Here is a 21,911-nt window from a genome sequence, read left to right on the forward strand (position 1 = left end):
TAAAAGATTCCCATCCATGTTCCTCTCCTAATGTTTTTTTAAATGTTGCTGTTGTACCAGCCTCAACCACTTTCTCTGGCAGCTCATTCCATACACGGACAACTCGCTATGTGATGAAGTTGCCCCTCAGGTCCTTCTTAAATCTTTCCCATCTCACCTTATACCCATGCCCTCTACTTTTTAATTCCCCATCCCTGGGAAAAAGACCGTATGTATTCATCCTGTCTATGCCTCTCATGATTTTATACACCTCAATAAGGTCACCCCTCAATCTCCCATATTCCAAGGAATAAAGTCCTATCCTGGCCAAACTCTCCCTATCACTCAGGCCCACTAGGCCTGGCAACATCCTCGTAAACCTTTGTCGCAAACTTTCCAGTTTAAATATGTCTTTCCTATAACAGGGTGACCAAAACTGTTCGTAACACCCCAACCCGGCCTCACCAACAACTTATACAACTGTAACCTAACGTCCCACCTCGTACACTCAATGCCTTGACCAACGAGGGCCAGCATGCCAAATGCCTTCTTCACTACCCGTGATACTGTGACCCCACTTTCAACAAAATATGTACTTGTACTCCCAGGTCCCACTGTTCCATAACACTCCTCAGGACCTCACCATTTACTGTACAAGCCCTGCCTTGGTTTGACTTTCCAAAGTGCAACACCTCACACTTATCCATATTGAATTGTATTTGCCAATCCTCAGCCCACTACCCCATCTGATCGTGATCCCTCTGTAATTTTTGATAACCTTCTTCACGATAATGAGACCTCCTAATTTTGTATCATCTGCAAACTTCCTAATCATGCCTTGTAGATTCACATCCAGATCATTTATGTAAATAACAAATAACAAAGGTCCCAGCACTGGCCCCTGTGGCACACCACGAGTCACAGGCCTCCAGCCCGAGAAACAATCTACAACCATCGCCCTCTGCTTCCAACCATCGAGCCAGTTTTGAATCCAATCAGCTAGCTCTCCCTGGATCCCATGAGACCTGGCCTTCATGAGTAGCCTGCCGTGCAGGACCTTGTCAAAGGCCTTACTAAAGTCCATGTAGACAACATCCACTACCCTACCCTCATCCATCCTCTTGGTTACCTCTTCGAAAACTCAAAGATTTGTCAGACATGACTTCCCGCACACAAATCCATACCAACTATCCCTAATCAAACATTGACTATCCAAATATTATTTAACCTCGCCCTCAGTATCCTCTCCAATATCTTGCCTACCACTGAGGTTAGGCTCACGGGCCTGTAATTCCCAGGCTTGTCTTTGCTAACTTTCTTAAACAACGGAGCAAAACATTAGCCACCCTCCAGCCTTCCTGAAAATCACCAGTGGCTAAAGGTGAAGCAAAAATCTCTGTAACGGCCTCTGCAAATTCATTCCCCAGTCTCCCATAACATCCGAGCATGAACTTGATCAGGCCCAGGTGATTTATCCAGGATATTTGTGTGATCTAAAGCTGCAAACACCTCCTCTCTGGTAATATGGATGTGGTCCAAAACATCCCAATTTGTTTCCTTTATTTCCTTAGCATCCATGATTCTCTCCTCAATAAACACAGAGGAGAAATATTCATTAAAAATCTCCTGCATTTCCTGTGGCTCCACTTGGACGGTCATGCTGATCTTTAAGGGGACCTCTTCTCCCCCAGACACCCCTTTACTCTTAATATAGCTATAGAACCTCTGGGATTATCTTTAACCTTATCTGCCACATCCATCTTATTCCCTCTTCTTGCGCTTCTAATTTCCTGCTTAAGTATGCTCCTACACTTTTTCAAGTCATTTAGGGATTCACTTGAGCCCAATAGCTTAAACCCAATGTATGCCGCCTTCTTTTTCCTGACCAGAGCCTCAATATCCCTCCTCAACCAGGGATCCCTAAACCTGCCAGCTTTTCCCTTCACCCTAACAGGGACATATGTCCCTAAACTCTTTTAAAAGCCTCCCATTTGCTAGTTGTCCCTTTTCCTTCAAACAGGCTCACCTCATTGACCACTACTAAATCCTGCCGAATGGCCCCAAAATTGGTCCTGCTCCAGTTTAGCACCTTAACCTGTGGACCTGTCCTATCTTTTTCCATAACTTCCATGAGAGAGTTATGCTCACAGGACCCAAAGTGCTCTCCGACTGACACTTCAGTCACTTGCCGGACCTTGTTTCCTAAGAGTAGGTCCAGTGTTGCACCTTCCCAAGTACAGCCCTCTACATTCTGATTTAGGAAACTTTCTTGGACACATCTGACAAATTCCACCCTGTCCGGGCCTTTTACACTTTGGGTAGACCAGTCTATACAGGGGAAATTAAAATCTCCAGCCAATACGACGCTGTTGTTCCTGCAGGTATCCGCAGTCCCTCTACACATCTGCTCCTCTCGTGCCTGCAATGTGGGGGTCTATAATACAGTCCCAACAGGCTGACCACCCCCTTCTTGTTTCTCAGTTCTAACTGGTTAAAGTGCTAAAGTTCTGTCAAAAGTCTCATGCAAAAATTACAGCACCTGAAACACTTCAGGACAAAGTTGTCAACTCTTACTGAGATGATCATACGTTGAGAAGCTTTGTCCAAGCTGCCATTCATTCAGCATAGCTGTTCAGCTAGGTGGGCATCACAGCCTGGCCTAAGTGCAGAGGCAGCGAGTGGGAAGCTCGGGAGACATGCCCCCAGGCTAAGGGGGCTCAAATTGCGGCACCTCTAACCCTGGCCTGGACTGAGACACCCCAGTGGTGCCACTTGGGACGGTTGAGGGCTTGATGAGACATGGGTGCCTGATGACGTGTGATAAAAGAGTAGGTGGGGGAGAAGAGGTTGAAAAGATGCCAGCTAAGGTAGCCGCCTGGAGGCACTGACCGGTTCTTTTGGTTTGCATTTTCCTCACGACGGCAGCGCAGGCCGAAGGAACAGATGGAGGCGGAGCGCCGTGCCAATGGGCAGTTACCTTGCTCACTGCAGTTGTCTCCGCTGTGTGAGGCGAGACCGCCACTGGAGGGCCCAGGTGTGCCCGAGTGAGTTGACCCCGTGTCATCATGGTCACGATTCCAGTGGTTCTGTGGAGACAAAGAGGGCAACTGTTGACTCAAATGGCTGACAGCACATGGCCATTTTACAATACCGAAGGCACAGCGGCCATTTTACTGAGGAGCCGTTGCCAAGGCTCGCGAGAGGGCGAGGTCTAGGACCCTTTGCAAAACTGTGCCTGTGACAAAAGAAATTAAGGAAATGCAGAAACAATCAGGTTACTTTAATGGAAATCCCAACTCAGAAAGGAAAACAAAGGACATTTCTCTGCAGCGATTGTAGGAACTGCAGATGCTGGAGAATCTGAGATAACAAGGTGTAGAGCTGGATGAACACAGCTGGTCAAGCAGCATCAGAGGAGCAGGAAAGCTGATGTTTCGGGCCTAGACACTTGATCAGACATGAAGTAGGGTCTAGGGATATGATGAAGAGTTTAGGCCTGAAATGTCAGCCTTCCTGCTCCTCTGATGTTGCCTGGCCCGCTGTTCTCATCCAGCTCTACACCTTGTTATCTCAGATATTTCTCTGCAAGCTGATTTTATGTTAATGATAGAAAATAATAATTTGTGGATTTGGAGCTGCCCAAAGCCATCATATCGCTCAAATGGACTTAATAATTGTTGGATCCTTTTTCGCTTTACAGTTAATCCTATTACACGTTAATATGTTTCATACACAAATTCCTATCATACAGAAGGCCTGAGGGCTGTAATGAGTGTTCAGTTTATTCAGCCTCATTAGGAATTAGATACAGTGCTTGCGTTTCACTTACAGTCATAACAGATTGATCTTTTTCTCATCAAATCTGCACTTTGATGCCTTCAATTCGCTAAGTGGATAGAATCTCAGATCCACGGAGTGACCCTCTCATTACATTGACGTAATGCTTCTGGGGGCTCCGTTAACCCAAGGCCTTCTCACAGCTCAGCACAGCGCGCCGTAACAATCCAAAAGAGAGAAGGCCTTGAGTGGGGCCTAAAGGCTGTGCTGTGCGCTCCGTGTGAGCCGGGCCTCTTGGGTAGGATTCATAGGGAATGGGACACAGTCCCTCACATAAATCCACAGGGAATGGGAATACTTTGATGTGGTATCCATTTCCCATTGCCTGCCACACAGTCAGGAGGTGATTGTTTGCACATCAGTTCTTTCAAGGGGGATATGACGCAATGACAAGGCCACCCATCCCTAACTGTCCTTGAAACAGGGAGAAGTAACAGTAAAATTTGCAAATGGCACCTCGCCTTGTCTCCCTCAGAATAGTGTCCAAGCGTTACTGTCTTTTTATTGAACATAGAACAATACAGTGCAGAACAGGCCCTTCGGCCCTCGATGTTGCGCCGACCTGTGAACTAATCTAAGCCCCTCCCCCTACACTAACCCATCATCATCCATATGCTTATCCATATGCTTTTGACCGATATTTGTTCCCTCTAGGTGTCTTGCCCATGTTTTAGATAAGAGTCGGTCAGGAGACACGGGTAGGCCAGGCCTGGTAAGGGCGGCAGATGTTTGAGGGTGTGTTTTTTATCGCAACAGTGTGTCCCCACTTTCCTCCTCACCACCTGTGCTGTCTGCCTCCTCATCCTTATAGTCCAGCTAGCCCTCCCTGCCCTGCTGAGCAGCAACTATGCTCCAAAACTTTGGTTAGCGATCCTAATGTTTTATCTACGTGACGTCATTTTTATTTCGTTTCGTTCATTCACGGGATGTTGGCATCGTGGGCAAGGTCTGCATTTGTCACCTGCTCCCAACTGAACATTACAGAAGTTTCTAAAATCATGAGGGGCATGGACGGGGACAATAGACAGGGTCATTTTCTTCCCCAGGGTCGAGGAGTCCAAAACTAGAGGGGCATAGGTTTAAGGTGAGAGAGGAAAGATTTAAAAGGGATCGTTTTCACACAGAAGGTGGTGTGTGTATGGAATGAGCTGCCAGAGGAAGTGGTGGGGGCTGGTACAATTCAACATTTAAAAGGCATCTGGATGGGTACACGGATAGGAAGGGTTGAGAGGGATATGGGCCAAATGCTGGCAAATAGGACTAGATTAATTTAGGATATCTGGTCAGCATGGATGAGTTGGGCCGAAGGGCCTGTTCCTGTGCTGTATGACTATATAACTGAGTGGGTTCACTCAGAGGGCAGTCATAGGTCAGCTATCTGGCTGTGGGTTGGGAGTCATGTGACCCCAGACCGGAAAAGGACGGCAGATTTCCCTGCCTAAAGGGCATTAGTGACCGGGACGGGTTTTTAACCACAAACCGTCACCATTTTACAGAGATGAGTTCTGGGCTCGTTTGTTGAATTTGAAATGTGTTAGTTTTGCGAACCAGCTGGCCACTGGCAGGGAGTGAGCAGCCAATCAGCAACACTGCCTGTCCTCATGCCAACCCTCCCTCATGGTAGCACAGCATTGGCAAGGACTCCCTGTCCTCTCAGCTTCAGGCCAGCCGCGTATGGGCCGAGCTTAGCTGAGGCAGTGGGTAGGAGTGTAGAAAGACCCCCGAGGAAGATGGGGGGAGATAATCTTGGATGTCACAGGCTCATCAAACTGTGTCAGGTCAAGCCTGTATGGTCAAGAGAGCATTTCCTCTGGTTTAGATATAGGTGGAAGCAGAGTGCGCAGAATCAGTGGGCACCACAGGTAGACTGGGTCAGAGCGATGATGGTTTCCATGGTGAAGTACCAAAACCACAAGCACTGAATGGTAGATCAGACGCTGAGCTACGTCAGCGTGTTGTTCTACTGAGGGGCCCTGGGCGTACCCAGGGACAGATCACAGGGCCCAGGAAACACGGAGGCTGCCATGCTGAAGCACACACGAAGCAAGCTCGCCAACTTCGAAGCACCGACAATAAAGGCTGCTTGCTGCCATGGAAACAACAGGCCGCATTTCTCCGGCAGCGTGGCCTCTCTTGTTCTTTCAAAGGGCGCAGTAAATAATGTGACTCCAACACCAGGTCAGGCCCTAGCACGCAACAACGTCCAGGCCTTCCTTACAGGCCCAAGGGGAACTTGACACCACAGTGAGAGAGAGGAGGAGGCTCACTGCATAAACACGGGTAGGCCAATCGAGTGTTTTTAAATAAGTAAATTTATCCTGCTGCTTTATGCTCCATTTCATTATTAAATCCAGCAAAGATCCACTCGCAGATCCTCTCTCTCTCCCTCCTCTATAAATTCCATCAGCAAAGGAACACAATCCCAAAAGTTTTTTCCACTCCTTCATTCATTCACAGGATGAGGGTGTCACTGGCCAGGCAGCATTTATTGCCCATCCCTAATTGCCCAGAGGGCAGTTCAGAGTCAACCAAATTGCTGTGGGTCTGGAGTCACACGTGGGCCAGACCAGGTAAGGATGGCAGTTTCCTTCCTTAGTGAACCAGATGGGTTTTCCAACAAACAATTCATGGCCATCATTGGATTCTTAATTCCAGATTTTTTTAAAAATGGATTTGAGTTCCACCATCTGCCATGGCAGGAACATCACCTGGGTCTCTGGATTAACAGTCGAGCAAAACGCCACTAGGCCATCGCCTCCCTAAATAATCCCAACACAATCCAGGTGGGAATTCCAACGGGGTCATTTCGGATGAATCAAGCCATGTGCACCTTCACAAATTCCAAGCCATTTGTAAAGTGCCCTCCCCAACCCCCGACTTGGCGTTTGACTTTAAGCGCTGGGTTAGGTCTCTAAACAAATGCAGGGTGCCCGTGCTAACGCTCACCCCCTCCCGTGCAACTCCCCCTTACCCCCAGATGACAGGCCCACTTGGCTGCAGGTCAAGGAGGTGAACTTCTGGCCCCGGAACTTTCCGGACACTGGGGTTCCCAGGCTTTCTCTGCTACGGGTGCTTTCACACTGGCTAACAAAGCATGTCCCCGCTATCCGCTCGGGCCCCTTCCTGACCCTCAGAGGGGAGCCCTGGTGTGGAGGGACCAGTGTGGAACTGGGGTCGGAAAAGAGTTGATGAAGGGGCTACTCTCCAAGAGATTGGGTTTTCAAATGCACCTGTTGGACCATAACCTGGCGTCATGTGGTTTTTGACATGACCCTCAGAAGAGCACAGCACAGACAGAGGCGTTCGAAGAGGGGCACTGGGTTGATGCTCGGGTAGAGAATAAGGTGCAAGGGTATGGGGAAATGGCACTAAGGGGCGACGCTTGTTCAACTGGCCCGTGTGGGCTGAACGGTTTCATTCTGCTGTTCCGCGGGTATTGGGAACGGGGCATCCAATGTGTGCACAGTAAGATCCCAGCATCAGCAGCACGGCCATTAGCCAGCAATCCATTTCTCATCTTGGTCAGTCAAGGAGAGGGGAAGCATTCACCAGGAGATTGGGCACAGCTCCGCGACTTTTCCCTCAAACTGTGCAGTGGGATCTTCTGCATGAAGCAACTGGGATTTACCACCTTGCCCCAGAATGTCGGCAGCTCCGATATATCAACACTTGGACAGGGTGCTCATGTAGAGCGGGGCAGATTGGCCAAGATGGCGTCTGGCCTGGAGAATTTCAGTTAAGAAGAGTGATTGGACAGACTGGGGCTGTCTTCCATAGAGCAGAGGAGATTGAGGGGGGCCATAAGTGAAATGAATAAAATAGCGACAGGCATTGACAGGGTAGATAGGAAGCAACTTTACCTCTTAATAGGAGGATCAATGACTAAGGGTATAGTTTGAGGAAAAGGGGGGAGAGGGTTTGGAGAGGATGTGCAGAAAGATTTTTTTTGCCCAGACAGTCGTGGGAATCACTGCCTGTAAGGGTGAGAGAGGCAGAGATTGTCATCACATTCAAGAAGCATTTAGATACAGGGGCAGACTGTAGATGGAGTTTAAGGGTGGCTCAGTGATTAGCACTGCTGCCTCATAGCGCCAGGGACCCAGGTTTGATTCCATCCCTCAGGTGGCGCGTCTGTGTGGAGTTTGCATACTCTCCCCGGGTATGCGTGGGTTTCCTCTGGGTGCTCCAGTTTCTCCCCACATGTGCAGGTTAGGGTGGATTGGCTATGCGAAATGGCCCACAGTGTCCAGGGATGTGCAGACTAGGTGGGGTTTGCCATGGGAAATGAGGGGTTACAGAGATAGGGTGGGTCTGGACGGGATGCTCTTTGGAGGGTTGGTGTTTACTCAGTTGGGCCGAATGGCCTCTATCTGTGCTGAAGGGATTCTGTGACTTGTGCACATGTGATACCCAGGTGATGGGCCTCGTGCTGGAAAATGGGGTTAGAATAGTGAGGTGATTGTTTGGAGCTGGATGGACCAAAACCTCTCTGTTTATCCCTCCACTCAGCCCCGAGAAAGAATCAGACTGGACTGGAAATTTCATCTTTTTGTTCTCTCTCCCTCCCTCTGTCTCTCTCCACAGATGCTGCCAGACCTGCTGAGTTTCTCCAGCACTTCATTGTTCTTTTTCATGTGCGGAAAAGACCAGGGAGGGCTCGTAGCTCTCGCTCGCTTGACCCACTTCCAATGCCATTGCACATGCGCTGGACACACTGGGTTCAGCTGAAGGCCGGGGGTGGGGGGGGGCATCAAGTGGAATAGCCAGCTGACACATCACTGCCCCAGATAACGTGCACTGAAGCTTGCCCCTGCAAGAACCACCGAGTCCAGATGGGATAAAAAGGTGAAGCTAACAGCAAAGGGGAAGGATTAAATGGTTAACTAAAGTCACACAAGAATCAAGTCAATGCAAAGATTTGAAATTGGCCCATCAGATTTGTCCCGTACTTGTTATTTCAGAGGGGGATCTGTTAGATGCAGAATTTAGGACAAAACATCACCTTAGAGTGTGCGAACTAACCAGTAGTTGAGAGGGAGGCAGTCTCCACACTAACCCAAAACTTCACCTCTGTTTGAAATAAAGTGCAAGGCCTTGTGAATAATTGTCTTCAACCATGGCTGAAGTGAGCGGAGCAGGATGACATCAGCCTGGAAAACATCTCGCAAGCCAAGAAAACTTCACTGAGTCAAGCCAGAGCTCTGAAAGCTGGTGCCAGCTCTCTTGCAGTTCTGACCAAAATTAGTATGGTTCACAATGACTAGGAGGGCAGGATGGAACAGTGACTGGTTGCGACAAAAATGCAACAAATTTTCCTGGGGTGGGGTCGGGGGGGAAAGAAGGGGGTGTTGCTGGGGAGCAAAGTAGTAATCATACCAGTTTGGTAATTCAAACACCGAGCCAATATAGAGGGGACGTGGGTTCAATCCCGCCCCCGTCCCCTCATACAGACAGCTGGTAGAATATAAATTTGGAATTAAAACTTGTCACAGCAATAGTGGCAAAAAATCTCCTAGTTCACTAGAAAAGTAATCTGCCGTCCTTACTTGGTACAGTGTACATGTGACCCCAGGCCCACAACAATGCGGTTGACTCCTTTTTAATAGTTCTCTAAAATTCATTTATGATTAGAGACATAGAGCTGTACAGCACAGAAACAGACCCTTCGGTCCAACTCATCTGTGCTGACCAGATATTCTGTATTAATCTAGTCCCATTTGGCCCATATCCCTCTAAACCCTTCCTATTCATGTACCCATCCAGATGCCTTTTGAATGCTGTAACTGTACCAGCCTCCACCACTTCCTCTGGCAGCTTGTTCCATACGCGCACCAACCTCTGCGTGAAAAAGTTGCCTCTCAGATCACTTTTAAATCTTTCCCCTCTCATCTTAAACCTTCGCCTTATAGTTTTGGACTCCCGCAATCTGAAAAAAAGACCTAGTCTATTTATCCTAGCAATGCCCCTCATGGTTTTATAAATCTCTATGAGGTCACCCCTCAGCCTCCGACTCTCCAGGGAAAATAGCCCCAGCCTATTCAGCCTCTCCCTGTAGCTCAAACCCTCCAACCCTGGCAAAATCCTTGTAAATATTTTCAGCTCCCTTTCAAGTTTAGCAATGTCTTTTATATAGTAGGGTGAGCAGAACTGAACACAATACTCCAAAAGTGGCTTAACCAATGTCCTGTACAACCACAACATGTGCTTCCAGCTTCTACACTCAATGCACTGACCAATAAAGGTAAGCATACCAAATGCCTTCTTCACTATCCTGTCTATCTGTGACTCCAATTTCAAAGAACAATGCATCTGCACCCCAAGGTCTCTTTTTTTGACAATACTCCCAGGACCATTAAGTGTATAAGTCATGCCCTGGTTTGCCTTACCACAATGCAACACCTCACATTTATCTAAATCAAACTTGCATCCACCACTCCTCAGCCCACTGGCTCATCTGATCAAGATTCCGTTGTACTCTGAGATTATCTTCTTCACTGTCCATTACACCAAACTACATTTGCAGTATTGCGATACATGGCACTACTTACAATAAGTAATTCCAGGAATTGACAACGTGTGATACAAAAGAAGTCCATTCAGCAATTTGAATCCGTACCAACTCTGTGTCTGACTTTTCATTGCCCTCTGAAATGACAGATGTGACACTCAGCTCAAGGGTAATTAGGAAAAGGTGATAAATGCTGGCCACAGCCACATCTCAAGGATTTTTCTTTTATTGTTTGTTGACAGAAGACAAAGTTAATACTAGTAACCGTCCCTAATTGTCTAGAGGGCAGTTAAGAATCAAGCACAATGCTGTGGGTCTAGATTTTCTCCATTGTAGTCGCGTGGACCTAAGTACAGTGAAAAGTTTTGTTTTGTGAGCAATACAGGCCAATCATAGCAAGCAAGGACATACAGATCACAGGGTGCTTAGGCAGAGTGAGGCGTACAGGTTACACTGGTCAGGAAGTGCACAAATCGAGATTTAAAATTAGGAAGGTCCATTCAGCAATCTAATAACAGCAGAGAAGAAGCTGTTCTTCAATCTGGTCTGCAATCACAACCAGATAAAGATGTCGGATTTTCTTCCCTAAAGAGGAACCAGATAGTTCTATTACAACTATCAATCACCATTAAATTAGTTTTTTAATTGCAGAATTTTATCAGATTCAAATTTTACTGTATGCTATGGTGGACAGTTTCCCCGGAACAATGACTTGGTGCTCTGGATTACAAATCCAGTGATTTTACTGCAACATTACCGTCTCCCCTTACATCAGTCAAACTGTGCTGTTTTTGTTCTGTGTGTTTCCTGTTGCATCTTTTGCTACATATCATTGGAATATATTTAAAACCTTGGCTACAGAAAATCACATTCCAGTCTAACTGGACAGATTTTAGTTCATTGGTCAACAAGAGAGATAGTTTGAGGATTGAAAGTGCTTAATTCAAATGCTAGCATCGTAAATTTATTTGTAGCTATAACATCTTTTGAATGTTAGCTGAATCAAAAAGGCTATTGTAGCATTATGAGGGAATTTTAGACAGTGTGTTTTTCATATCAGTAAATTTTACCTCTATTAGAGGTAACCGGGTACTTGAGGTTAGTCAACATGAGAATGATCATGTGATAACGGTACAATTACATTTAAAACTTACCTGCACTATTGTTTTACTCCAAAAAGTTACAATTTTTTAAAATGTGCCAGCAGCTGGCAAAACTTAGCAAATGCAACACAACATAGTTCTCTTAATCACAAATCCAATCATTGTTTAATGAATTTGCTTTGAAGCTTAAGACAGTTTCTGGTGTAGCATTACTTTGCTGCTTACGAAAGCAGTCGAAATAATTACTGATACAATCTATTTAAAGGAAAGCTATTTCTTTCTTCCTTGTGTACAACGATAATATTTTTGCTCGCTATCTATTGGATACTGTCAAGGGAGACAGAGTAATCTGAAATATGAGAGGAAAAGCTATTCAGAGTAAAAAGTGCAAGAATCCAAGAAACTAAAAAAAGATAGCACTGATATTACCAAATAAACACATAAATCAGATGTGACATTTATTGGTCTCTATTTTTATGCAGGCATTAACACATTCTAAATAGAAATAAAGACTTGTATTGCTATCACACCATTCAGTCCCCATGACATTCAACAGCACTTTAAACCCATGATGTACATTTCCAAATGTTTTATTATTTTCTTTATGCTTCTAGGAGATCTTGCCCATCTCTAAATTGAATGCAGCGGCTTTTGTGTGAATCATTTAGGGAATGGTGCCTTCAACTCTAGGCCCAGGATTTATTGCCCGTCCCTAAATGTCCCTTGACAAGCTGCTGCAGCCCACGAGCTGTGGGTTGGCCCACACTGCCCTTGGGGCAGGGCGGAATTCCAGGATTTTGACCCCGTGACGCTGAAGGAACAGCCTTTGCTAACGCCATTTCAGAGGGCAGCTAACAGTCGGTCAAACTGGTCAGGCTCTGGAGCCAAGTGTAGGCCAGACCGGTTAAGGACAGCAGATTTCTCTCCCTAAAGGGCATGAGTGAGCCAGTGATAAGGGTCACAGAGATAACAAGGTGTGGAGCTGGATGAGCACAGCTCCTACTGTGAACTACTGTAGTAACAATGCCATTAGACACCCACCTCCTCCCCAGCAGAGTCCCACCTTCTCTCCAGCAGGCCTCCCCTGGTCCCCAGCAGAATTTTACCCCTCCCCAACAGATTTCCACCCATCCCCAACAGACCCCCACATCTTCCCCAGCAGGCCCTCCCCTCCTTCACTTTAGACCCTCCTCATCTCAGGTCATTGAGTATATTTAAGAATGAGATGGATAGGCTCTTGGTTATCAAGGGGTCGGAGGGCTACGGGGAGAAAACAGGAGAATGGGGTTGCGGAACTTATCAGCCATGATCGATTGGCAGAGCAGCCTTAATGGGCCAAATGGCCTAATTTCTGCTCCTATGTCTTGTGGTCTGAAAACTCTGAGATTGCAGAGGGATCTGGGAGTTGTCGAGTACAAGTCACAGAAGGTTCATTTGCAACTACAGCAAGCAGTCAGGAGAGATACTAGAATGTCCTGATGTACTGTCAGGCGAATTGAATGTAAGAGCAGGGCTGTCTTATTCCAGTTAGGAAGAGCCCTGGTGAGATCACATCTGGGCTACCACGTGTAGTACTTATCACTGTGCTTACGGAAGGATGTTAATGCAGTTCATAGAAAGTTTACCATGCTAATTCCTGGGTTACCATATGACGAAATGGCCAGTCAGGTGAGGCCTGTATCACGAGTCAGAGATGATTTATTTGAAACAGAGGGGTCATGACTAGGTGGATGTGGAAGGGATGTATCTTTCAGTGCGACCGTCCAGAGCGGTTGTGAGGGGTGCACGGTGGGCAGGGTAGCAGGGGGAGGTCAGAGTTTAAAAAATAAGGGGAGCCCATTTAAAACCGAGACAGGGAAACATCTTATTCTCACTCAGAGGGTTGTGATTCTTTAGAATTCCCTTCCTCACGGAAACAGTATCTTTAAATATTTTGAAAGCAGAGGCAGATAGATTCCTGATGACTGAGGAGATGAAAGATGATCAAGGGATGTGCAGGAGTGTAGAGTTGAAGATAAAATCAGATCAGCCACAATCTTATTGAATGGGGGGAGCAGGCTCGAGGGGCTGAATGGCCTCCTCTTGTTCCTTGCTTGAGTGTTTGATTCCAACGTCTGAAGCCCATGGTAAAATAAAATCTGTTCTTTCAGCTTCACAGAGGCTACGTGATCATCCAGGAATTTTTCTGGTTCAGCAACAATCTTCAAAAATCATCAAAAATTCAAAGTCACAACGTCGCTGGTGTCCAAGTGCAATTTGTACCTGGAATGGACACCTGAATTCTGAGCGTCTTTACCCTGGGGTGGAAGGGAGTGCAAGAGATCGGCCTGAGCGAGAAACAATCATAGTGCCCAGGCGGGAAAATTGCTGGCTATCCAACTGTGAGGGCATCACATGCTCCTGGAATGGCATGCCATCCCAGTTGCCTGCCGCCACTGAACATATTGTCTGCCTCACACACAAACACACACACACACACACACACACACACACACAAAAACACACACACACACACACACTCACACACAAAATACACACAGAAACACACACACACACACAGACACATACACACAGACACACACACTTACACACTCACACACACACACACACACTCACTCACTCACACACACACACTCACTCACACACGCTCACACAAACACAGACACATATACACACACACTCACTCACACACGCACACAAATACACACACACAAACACATACACACATACACACATACACACACACACACACACACACACACACACACACACACACACACACACACACACCCTACCTTGACCCCCAGGCTTAGTGAAGCACAGAATGATCCAAACTGTGAGCCAGTGTTCCTATGGAGTGTGGCCCTTTTAAACCCAGTCCATCTTGTGTCTTTTCCCAGAGATTGTCCAATGGTCAACTTGAAATGAAGGGACTCCCGCTTTGTCAAGTCTGGGCCCATTAAACATTTTCTAGGGCAGATTTTATATCAGTGAGGGGGCAGGGAGAAGGGCAGGAAAACAGCTTTCAGGATGGCTAAATCAGCCATCCAATGGCAGAAAAGCCTCGAGGGGCTGAATGGCCTCCTCAGGCTCCTAACCAGGCCTTGTGGTGTCGTAGGTGGTCTGCTGAAAGGAAGGAGGTATCGCAGCCAATCGTTTGCTGATTCTCAAGTGAGCGGACAGCACACGGACTGTAGCGGCTCAAGAAGGCAGCTCAGCACTGCCTTTTCCAGGGGCAACTAGGGACCGGGCAATAAATGCTGGCCCCAGCCCTCATCCTGCAAGGGAATGAAAGGAAGAGATTGCTACAAGTGAAGAGAGAGAAAGACAGTGCCTGCTGAACACAATGGGGTTGGGTGTGACAAACTGTCCCCCGCTGTGTGGGGCCTTGCAAAGCCAAGGGCCACGTGAGAAATGAATAAATGTACTGTAACTAAACTCCAGCTTTGGCTTCAAATCCAACAGCGTCCCAGCCAGGGCCAAACCGAGCAGCTGTGGGCTGCTGCGGAGGGGAAGGGAAGGCCGTAAATGTAACCCTCTTGCTGCCCTGTGTGAGGGGCTACACGGGGGCTGGAGGTGGCAGCGGTAGACTTTGAGATCCTCACCAATCTGAGGGAAGATAGAGGAATCATGGGGCTGGGACTCGGGGGTGGGGGGCAACCATTCTGGCCTAGAAGTGTCAATAAGGACCAGCTGGGACAGTTCCAGTAAAACCCTTCCATTAGGGTCAAGCAGGTACCAGTTAGACTTTACAATGGACAATACCACCTCTACTGCCAACGTTTGAAGATAGTTTTGTGGCTTCCATAAACTAGCAATAGGTGGCCCTCACAAGGAAGCAGTCAAAGGGGACATTAAAAAAATCCACCGATGTTTATAAACATTGACAAAGACCGTAAGAAACTACAGAGAGATGTGAACACAGCTGAGTCCATCACACAACCCAACCTTCCGTCCGTTGGCTCCATCCACATTTTCCCCCTGCATCAGGAAGGCAGCCAACATCATCAAAGACCCCTCCCACCCCGGTTATAATCCCTTACACCCTCTTCCATCAGGCAGGAGATACAAAAGCTTAAACACACGCACCAACAGATTCAGGGGCAGCTTCTTCCCGGCTGTTATCAGACTTCTGAACAGACCGCTCATCTATTAGAATGGATATTTCTCTGGGCCTTTTCTGTACCTGTAACACTATATTCCGCGATAACAAAGTGTGGGGCTGGATGAACACAGCAGGCCAAGCAGCACCTTAGGAGCACAAAAGCTGACGTTTCGGCCCTAGCCACTTTGACCCTCTCCCCATCCTCCTCTCTGATGAAGGGTCTAGGCCTGAAACGTCAGCTTTTGTGCTCCTGAGATGCTGCTTGACCTGCTGTGTTCATCCAGCTTCACACTTTGTTATCTTGGATTCTCCAGCATCTGCAGTTCCCATCATCTCCGATCACTATATTCTGAATCTGTTCTCTTACCCTGATGCTCTTTTGTAAGGAATGGCTTGTCTGGTTAGCATGCAAAACAATACTGTTCCCTGTATCTCGGTACATGTGACAATCAGAAATCAAATCCAACCAAAAACTACTTCAGTTCTGAAGAAAAGTCATCGCAGACTGGTAAAGTTACCTCTGTTCTAGTCTCTCTCCACAGATGCTGCCAGACCGGCTGAGTTTCTCCAGTAATTCTCTGTGATTGTTTTACATTTGCTGCGTTTGAGAAAGTAAAGGATTGGTGATGAGAGAACACTATATTGTCTAATGTTCAGTATTGTTCTGTCAAGTTTATAAAATCATGAGGGACATGGATAGGGTGGAGAGCCAAGGTTTTGTTTTCCCCAGAGGTAGGGGAGTCCAAAGCTAGAGGGGCATAGGCTTGAGGTGAGAGGGGCAAGATTTTAAAGGGACCTGAGGGCAACCATTTTCATTCAGAGGGTGGTGTGTGTATGGAACAAGCTGCCAGAGGAAGTGGTGGAGGCTGGTACAGTTCAACATTTAAAAGGCATCTGGATGGGTACATGAATAGGAAGGGTTTAGAGGGATATGGGCCAAATGTTGGCAAATGGGACTAGATTAATTTAGGATATCTGATCAGCACGGACGAGTTGGGTGAAAGGTCTGTTTCCATGCTGTACAGCTCTATGTCTCTAAAACGTGTTACATTGGGGCCTGAATCCAGCAGGAGAGGTGTCCAAGCAGGTCCCAACTGACTGCCCCTCCATGCCATTCCTCTGAACTCCATCAGAATGTGCAGCCAAGAGACAACTAGGCCTGGATAAAGGTCACATTTGCTCTGTACGTGACCCCTTGGTGTCCCTAACCAGAAAGGTTTTCGACAGGGACAGTGTAGAGGGAGCTTTATCCTGTATCTAACCCCGTGCTGTCCCTACACTGGGGAGTGTTTGATAGGGACAGCGTAGAGGCAGTGTTACCCTGTATCTAACCCCGTGCTGTCCCTGTACTGGGGAGTGTTTGAAGGGGACAGTGTAGAGGCAGTGTTACCCTGTATCTAACCCCGTGCTGTCCCTGTCCTGGGAGTGTTTGAAGGGGACAGTGTAGAGGGAGCTTTACCCTGTATCTAACCTTGTGCTGTCCCTGTCCTGGGGAGTGTTTGAAGGGGACAGTGTAGAGGGAGCTTTATCCTGTATCTAACCCCGTGCTGTCCCTACACTGGGGAGTGTTTGATAGGGACAGCGTAGAGGCAGTGTTACCCTGTATCTAACCCCGTGCTGTCCCTGTACTGGGGAGTGTTTGATAGGAACAGTGCAGAGGGAGCTTCACTCTGTATCTAACCCCGTGCTGTCCCTGTCCTCGAGAGGCTTGAGCAGGAAGGAGTCTGTAACCTAAGCTGTCTGTTGGGTGACGGAATACTTTAATAAAGTGCATGAATCCTATTGCTCTTGCAGACACCATATTAAAGCCAGCGCTCTCAATTAATGAAATGTTGTACTCTCTCAGACGCATGGTGTTTTCTTAACACTCGGAAATGAGGTGATGGGCAAAACGTAATGTTTAATTATTCCTGCTCCAAGTCTCTGACAATTTCACAGTCTACAAGAAACCCAAAGTCAGATATACCACTGGGAACAAGCCCAGTCTGTTCCCCTTTGGATAGCTCAAAGGGTGAAAATCACCTCCCGCAAATTAAATATGGAGATTTGTGTTTAGTTTTTCCCATTTCTGGTGAGTACATCGTTATGAATAAAACATCCATTATAGCCCAAAGCAACAACTTCCTAAAGTAAGATGTCGAACTTGGCACTGACTTGGAAGCATTACACTCCTTCCTGAGCCTGAGATTTTTATACCTCCTAATCCAACAGACCAGGGCAAAGACCCTTTTTCAGATCATTCCTTCAGTATTTGTCCATGGGATTTAATTTTGATGTCAGCAGCAATTCCTTACTGAGCTCTGCCAGAGAGAGACGGAGAGGAGGAGAACTGCAGACATAAATAAACCTCCCGGAGTTGCGGGAGAATGAGACGGGAGGGAATGAGGAGTCACTGGCAACATTTTGGCTTCCCTCTCGTTTGTTGACAGACTGGCTCGGCTGTGGGTTCAAACCGGGGGCTAACAGCAGTATCCCCCTTCCCCACACCCGCCCACACCCTGACCCCCAAAACCAACCCATTCCAGGCACTTGACTTCACACTGTGAGGGGACAGATTCTCCAGGATGGTCGCCCCCTAACACCAGGATCATTCAGAAATAATTAATTTTGGAAATGCAATTTTATTGTTGAGTACAATTTACCCTTCACCTTAGCGGGGACTTGGCATCACTGGCATAGCCAGAGCCTGGTGGCTGTGGGGTGGCACGGTGGCTCAGTGGTTGGCGCTGCTGCCTCACCGCACCATTGACCCAGGTTCAATCCAACCCTTGGGCTGTTTGGAGTTTGCACATTCTCCCTGCGTCTGCGTGGGTTTCCTCCAGTGCTCCGGTTTCCTCCCACAGTCCAAAGTTGCGCAGGTCAGGCCACGAATTGGCCATGGGAAATGCAGGGGTGCAGAGATAGGGGTAGGGATGGGTGGGATACCCTTCAGCAGGTTGGTGTGCACTTGAAGGACCAAATAGCCTGCTTCCATACCATAGCAATTCTATGAATTGTAGGGATAGGGTGGGTCTGGGTGGGATGCTCTTCAGAGGGTCAGTGTGGACTTGATGGGCTGAATGGCCTGTGTCCACACTCAATGATCCCTAGTTGCCCTCCTTCGCAATTGAGTGGATTTCTTGGCTATGTCAGAGGGCAATTAAGGTTCACCTACATCACATTGGGCCTGGAGTCACCTGTAGACCCAGACCAGGTTAGATTAGATTAGATTAGATTCCCTACAGTGTGGAAACAGGCCCTTTGGCCCAACAAGTCCACACCATCCCTTGAAGCATCCCACCCAGACCCATCCCCCTATAACACATCCCCCTGAACACTACAGGCAATTTAACATGGCCAATCCACCTAACCTGCACATCTTTGGACTTTGGACTGTGGGAGGAAACCGGAGCATCCGGAATAACCCACGCAGACACAGGAAGAATGTGCAAACTCCACACAGACAGTCGCCCGAGGCGGGAATCGAACCCAGGTCCCTGGAGCTGTGAGGTTGCACTGCTAACCACTGAGCCACCGTGCCGCCCCCTAGGGTGACAGCTTTCTCCTCCTCAGACCAGAAAGAGATTATTAGGTAGAGGAGCAGAATTACAGGGGCCCGAATCTGCTCACAATATTCTAAATGTGGTCTGACCAGAGCCTTATACGGCCTCAGCAGTACATCCTGCTCTTATATTCTAGCTGTCTTGAAGTGAATGCTAACATTGTATTTGCCTTCCTTGCTGAACTTGCATGTTAACTCTAAGAAAAGCCTGAACTAGGACTCCCCAAGTCGCTTTGTGCCTCAGATTTCCAAAGCCTTTCCCTGTTTAGAAAATAGCCTATACCTCTATTCTTCCGACCAAAATGCATAACCTCACACCTTCTCACATTGTATCCCATCAGCCACTTCATTGCCCACTCTCTCGGCCTAGCCAAGTCCTTCTGCAGTGACCCTGCTTCCTCAACACTACCTGCCCCTCCCCCTTTCTTTGCATCATCGGCAGACTTAGCAACGATGCTCTCAGTTCCTTCGCCCAGATCATTGATGTATAACATGAAGAGTCGTGGTCCCAACACTGACCACTCCACTTGTCACTGGCTGCCATCCTGAAAAAGACCTCTTTATCCCCACTCCCTGCCTTCTGCCAGTCAGCCCATCCTCTGTCCATCCAGTACCTCGCCCCCAGTGCCATGGGCTCTCATCTTTTTTGGCAGCCTCCGTGTAGCACCTTGTCAAAGGCCTTCTGGAAAGCCAAATAGATCGCATCCACTGGCTCTCCTTTGTCTAACTTAATTGAGAAAGAATTCTAACAGGTTGGTTCAATATGACTGCACTTTGATGCAGCCGCGCTGGCTCCGCCCTCTTTTACGACCCACTTCCAAATACTCTACACTTTCATTCCTAACAATGGACTCGAAAATCTTACCAACAACCAAGGCCAGGCTAATTGGCCTATAGTTTCCTGACTTCTGCCTCCCTCCCATCTTAAACAGGGATGTTACATCCGCCATTTTCCAGTCCTCTGGAACTCTCTCTGTCTCCAGTGGTTTCTACAAGATCACAACCACACAATCTGCTCAGCTGCGCCCTTCAGAGAAGTACAGGCCATCCGGTCCAGGTGATTTATCCACCTTCAGACCTTTCAGTTTCCCCATCAACATCTCCCCAGTGATGGTCACTACACACACCTCTGCCCCCTGACTCTCTCAAAATTCTGGTATGCCGTTGGTGTCTTTCACTGTGAAAACTGATGCAAAGTACCTATTCAGTTCCTGCACCATTACTTTGATCCCCGTTACTACTTCTCCAGCCTCATTTTGCAGCAGTCCAGAGTCCATTATTATCTCTCTCTTACCCTTCATATATTTTACAATCTTCTTTTATCTTCATAACTAGATAGCTTGCCCTCATATTTCATCTTCTCCCCCCCTGGTTTTTCAGTTGTTCTCTGTTGTTTTTTTTCTTCCAATCCTCTGGCTTCCCCTTAATCTTCACCGCATTGTGTGCCTTTCCTTTTATTTTTATGCTGTCCCTGACTTCCTTGGTCGGCCATAGCTGCCTTGACCTCCCCTCAGTATTTATCATCTATCCTTGGGCTGAATTCCTTCAGCCAGAGAGTGGTGATCCATGCCACATATCACTGTAGATGTTTGTGAAGGTGGAGAGATTGCTTGTACTTATGACAGAGATAGATACGGCATTGAATGGGGGGGGGGATCAAGGGTTACTGGGAGAAGGCGGGAGAACGGGGGTCGAGAAGCATATCAGCCATGATTGAACGGTGGAGCGGATAGGCCAAATGGCCTAATTCTGCTTTGATATGTGGGACTGGAAGATTCGCCTAACCTGAGAAAAGATTCATTTTGTAGGTTGGTTTGGGAATTAGGGGTTATTGGCTGGAATAGTGGGACAGAAAGCATTCACAGGAGGTTATGGCCTAGTGGGATTATAGCTGGACTATTAATCCAGAGACCCAGATAACGTTCTGGGGACTCAGGTTCGAATCCCGCCACGGCAGATGGTGGAATTTGTCAATAAAATATCTGGAATTAAGAGTTGAATGAGGACTCTGAATCCATTGTCAATTGTTGGAAAAACCCATCTGGTTCACTGATGTCCTTTAGGGAAGGAAACTGCCATCCCTACCTGGCCTGGCCTCCATGTGACTCCAGTCCCACAGCAATGTGGCTGACTCTTAACTGCCCTGTGGGGCAATTAGGGATGGGCTGCCTGGCCCTCATCCAATGAATGAATAAAGAAAACGAAAGTCAGGTGGTCCTTCAATAAAAATCACATCGGTCTCGTTCCTGAAGAATGAGATAAGAGACAGGGCGAAGTGTAATCACGGAATGGGATTTTTGGTTATTGTAAAAGTTAAAATGAAGGGATCCTTTGGGCTCTAAACTGCAAGTTGCCTCCTGCCCAGATAATGGTGCTTTTGAATTAACTACCAAAATGCCGTTGAGTCTATAATCACAGAAAGGAAAAGACTTTCATTGATATCGCGCCTTTCACAACTTCAGAGAGTCCCAATGGTGCTAACACCGCCAACTGAGTGCCCTTCAGTGTGAATTCACTGCTGGCATGCCAAAAACACAACCTGTGCACAGCAAGATCCCACAGCCAGCAACGTCACAAACCCTCCAGCTTGGTTCTCCCCAACTTCCTTTGTCAATCTCCGTCATGATCCCATTTCGAGACTTCAAAATGGTCGCCACGCCCTTGGTGAGGAAGTTGAGGTGTACTGTAGGGAGCTGCAGGATGAGGTGGGGGGTTGGCATGGAGACATGTAAAGGCAACAGGGCAGCAGGACAGAACACCGGGGAGAGAGAGAAGAGTGGCCCACAGTGGCCATTTCCGCCTAGGATGTCATAACCCCAAAATCTGACCTTGTGATCC

The 21,911-nt window shown here is 47.5% G+C and overlaps 1 protein-coding gene across 8 annotated transcripts in view; it reads right to left on the minus strand.

Annotated features, from left to right (window-relative positions):
* LOC125447679 (homeobox protein Meis1-like) overlaps positions 1 to 21,911 on the minus strand; it is a 318,867-nt gene that overhangs the window by 123,152 nt on the left and 173,804 nt on the right. For all 8 annotated transcript variants that reach the window (XM_059640899.1, XM_059640898.1, XM_059640894.1 and 5 more), the window contains exon 7: positions 2,957 to 3,065. In XM_059640899.1, the coding sequence (XP_059496882.1) occupies positions 2,957 to 3,065 (109 nt within the window). The remainder of the gene's footprint in view (positions 1 to 2,956; positions 3,066 to 21,911) is intronic.

This window comes from Stegostoma tigrinum, chromosome 39 (assembly GCF_030684315.1).
Source record: "Stegostoma tigrinum isolate sSteTig4 chromosome 39, sSteTig4.hap1, whole genome shotgun sequence".
NCBI classification, from domain to species: Eukaryota; Metazoa; Chordata; class Chondrichthyes; order Orectolobiformes; family Stegostomatidae; genus Stegostoma; species Stegostoma tigrinum.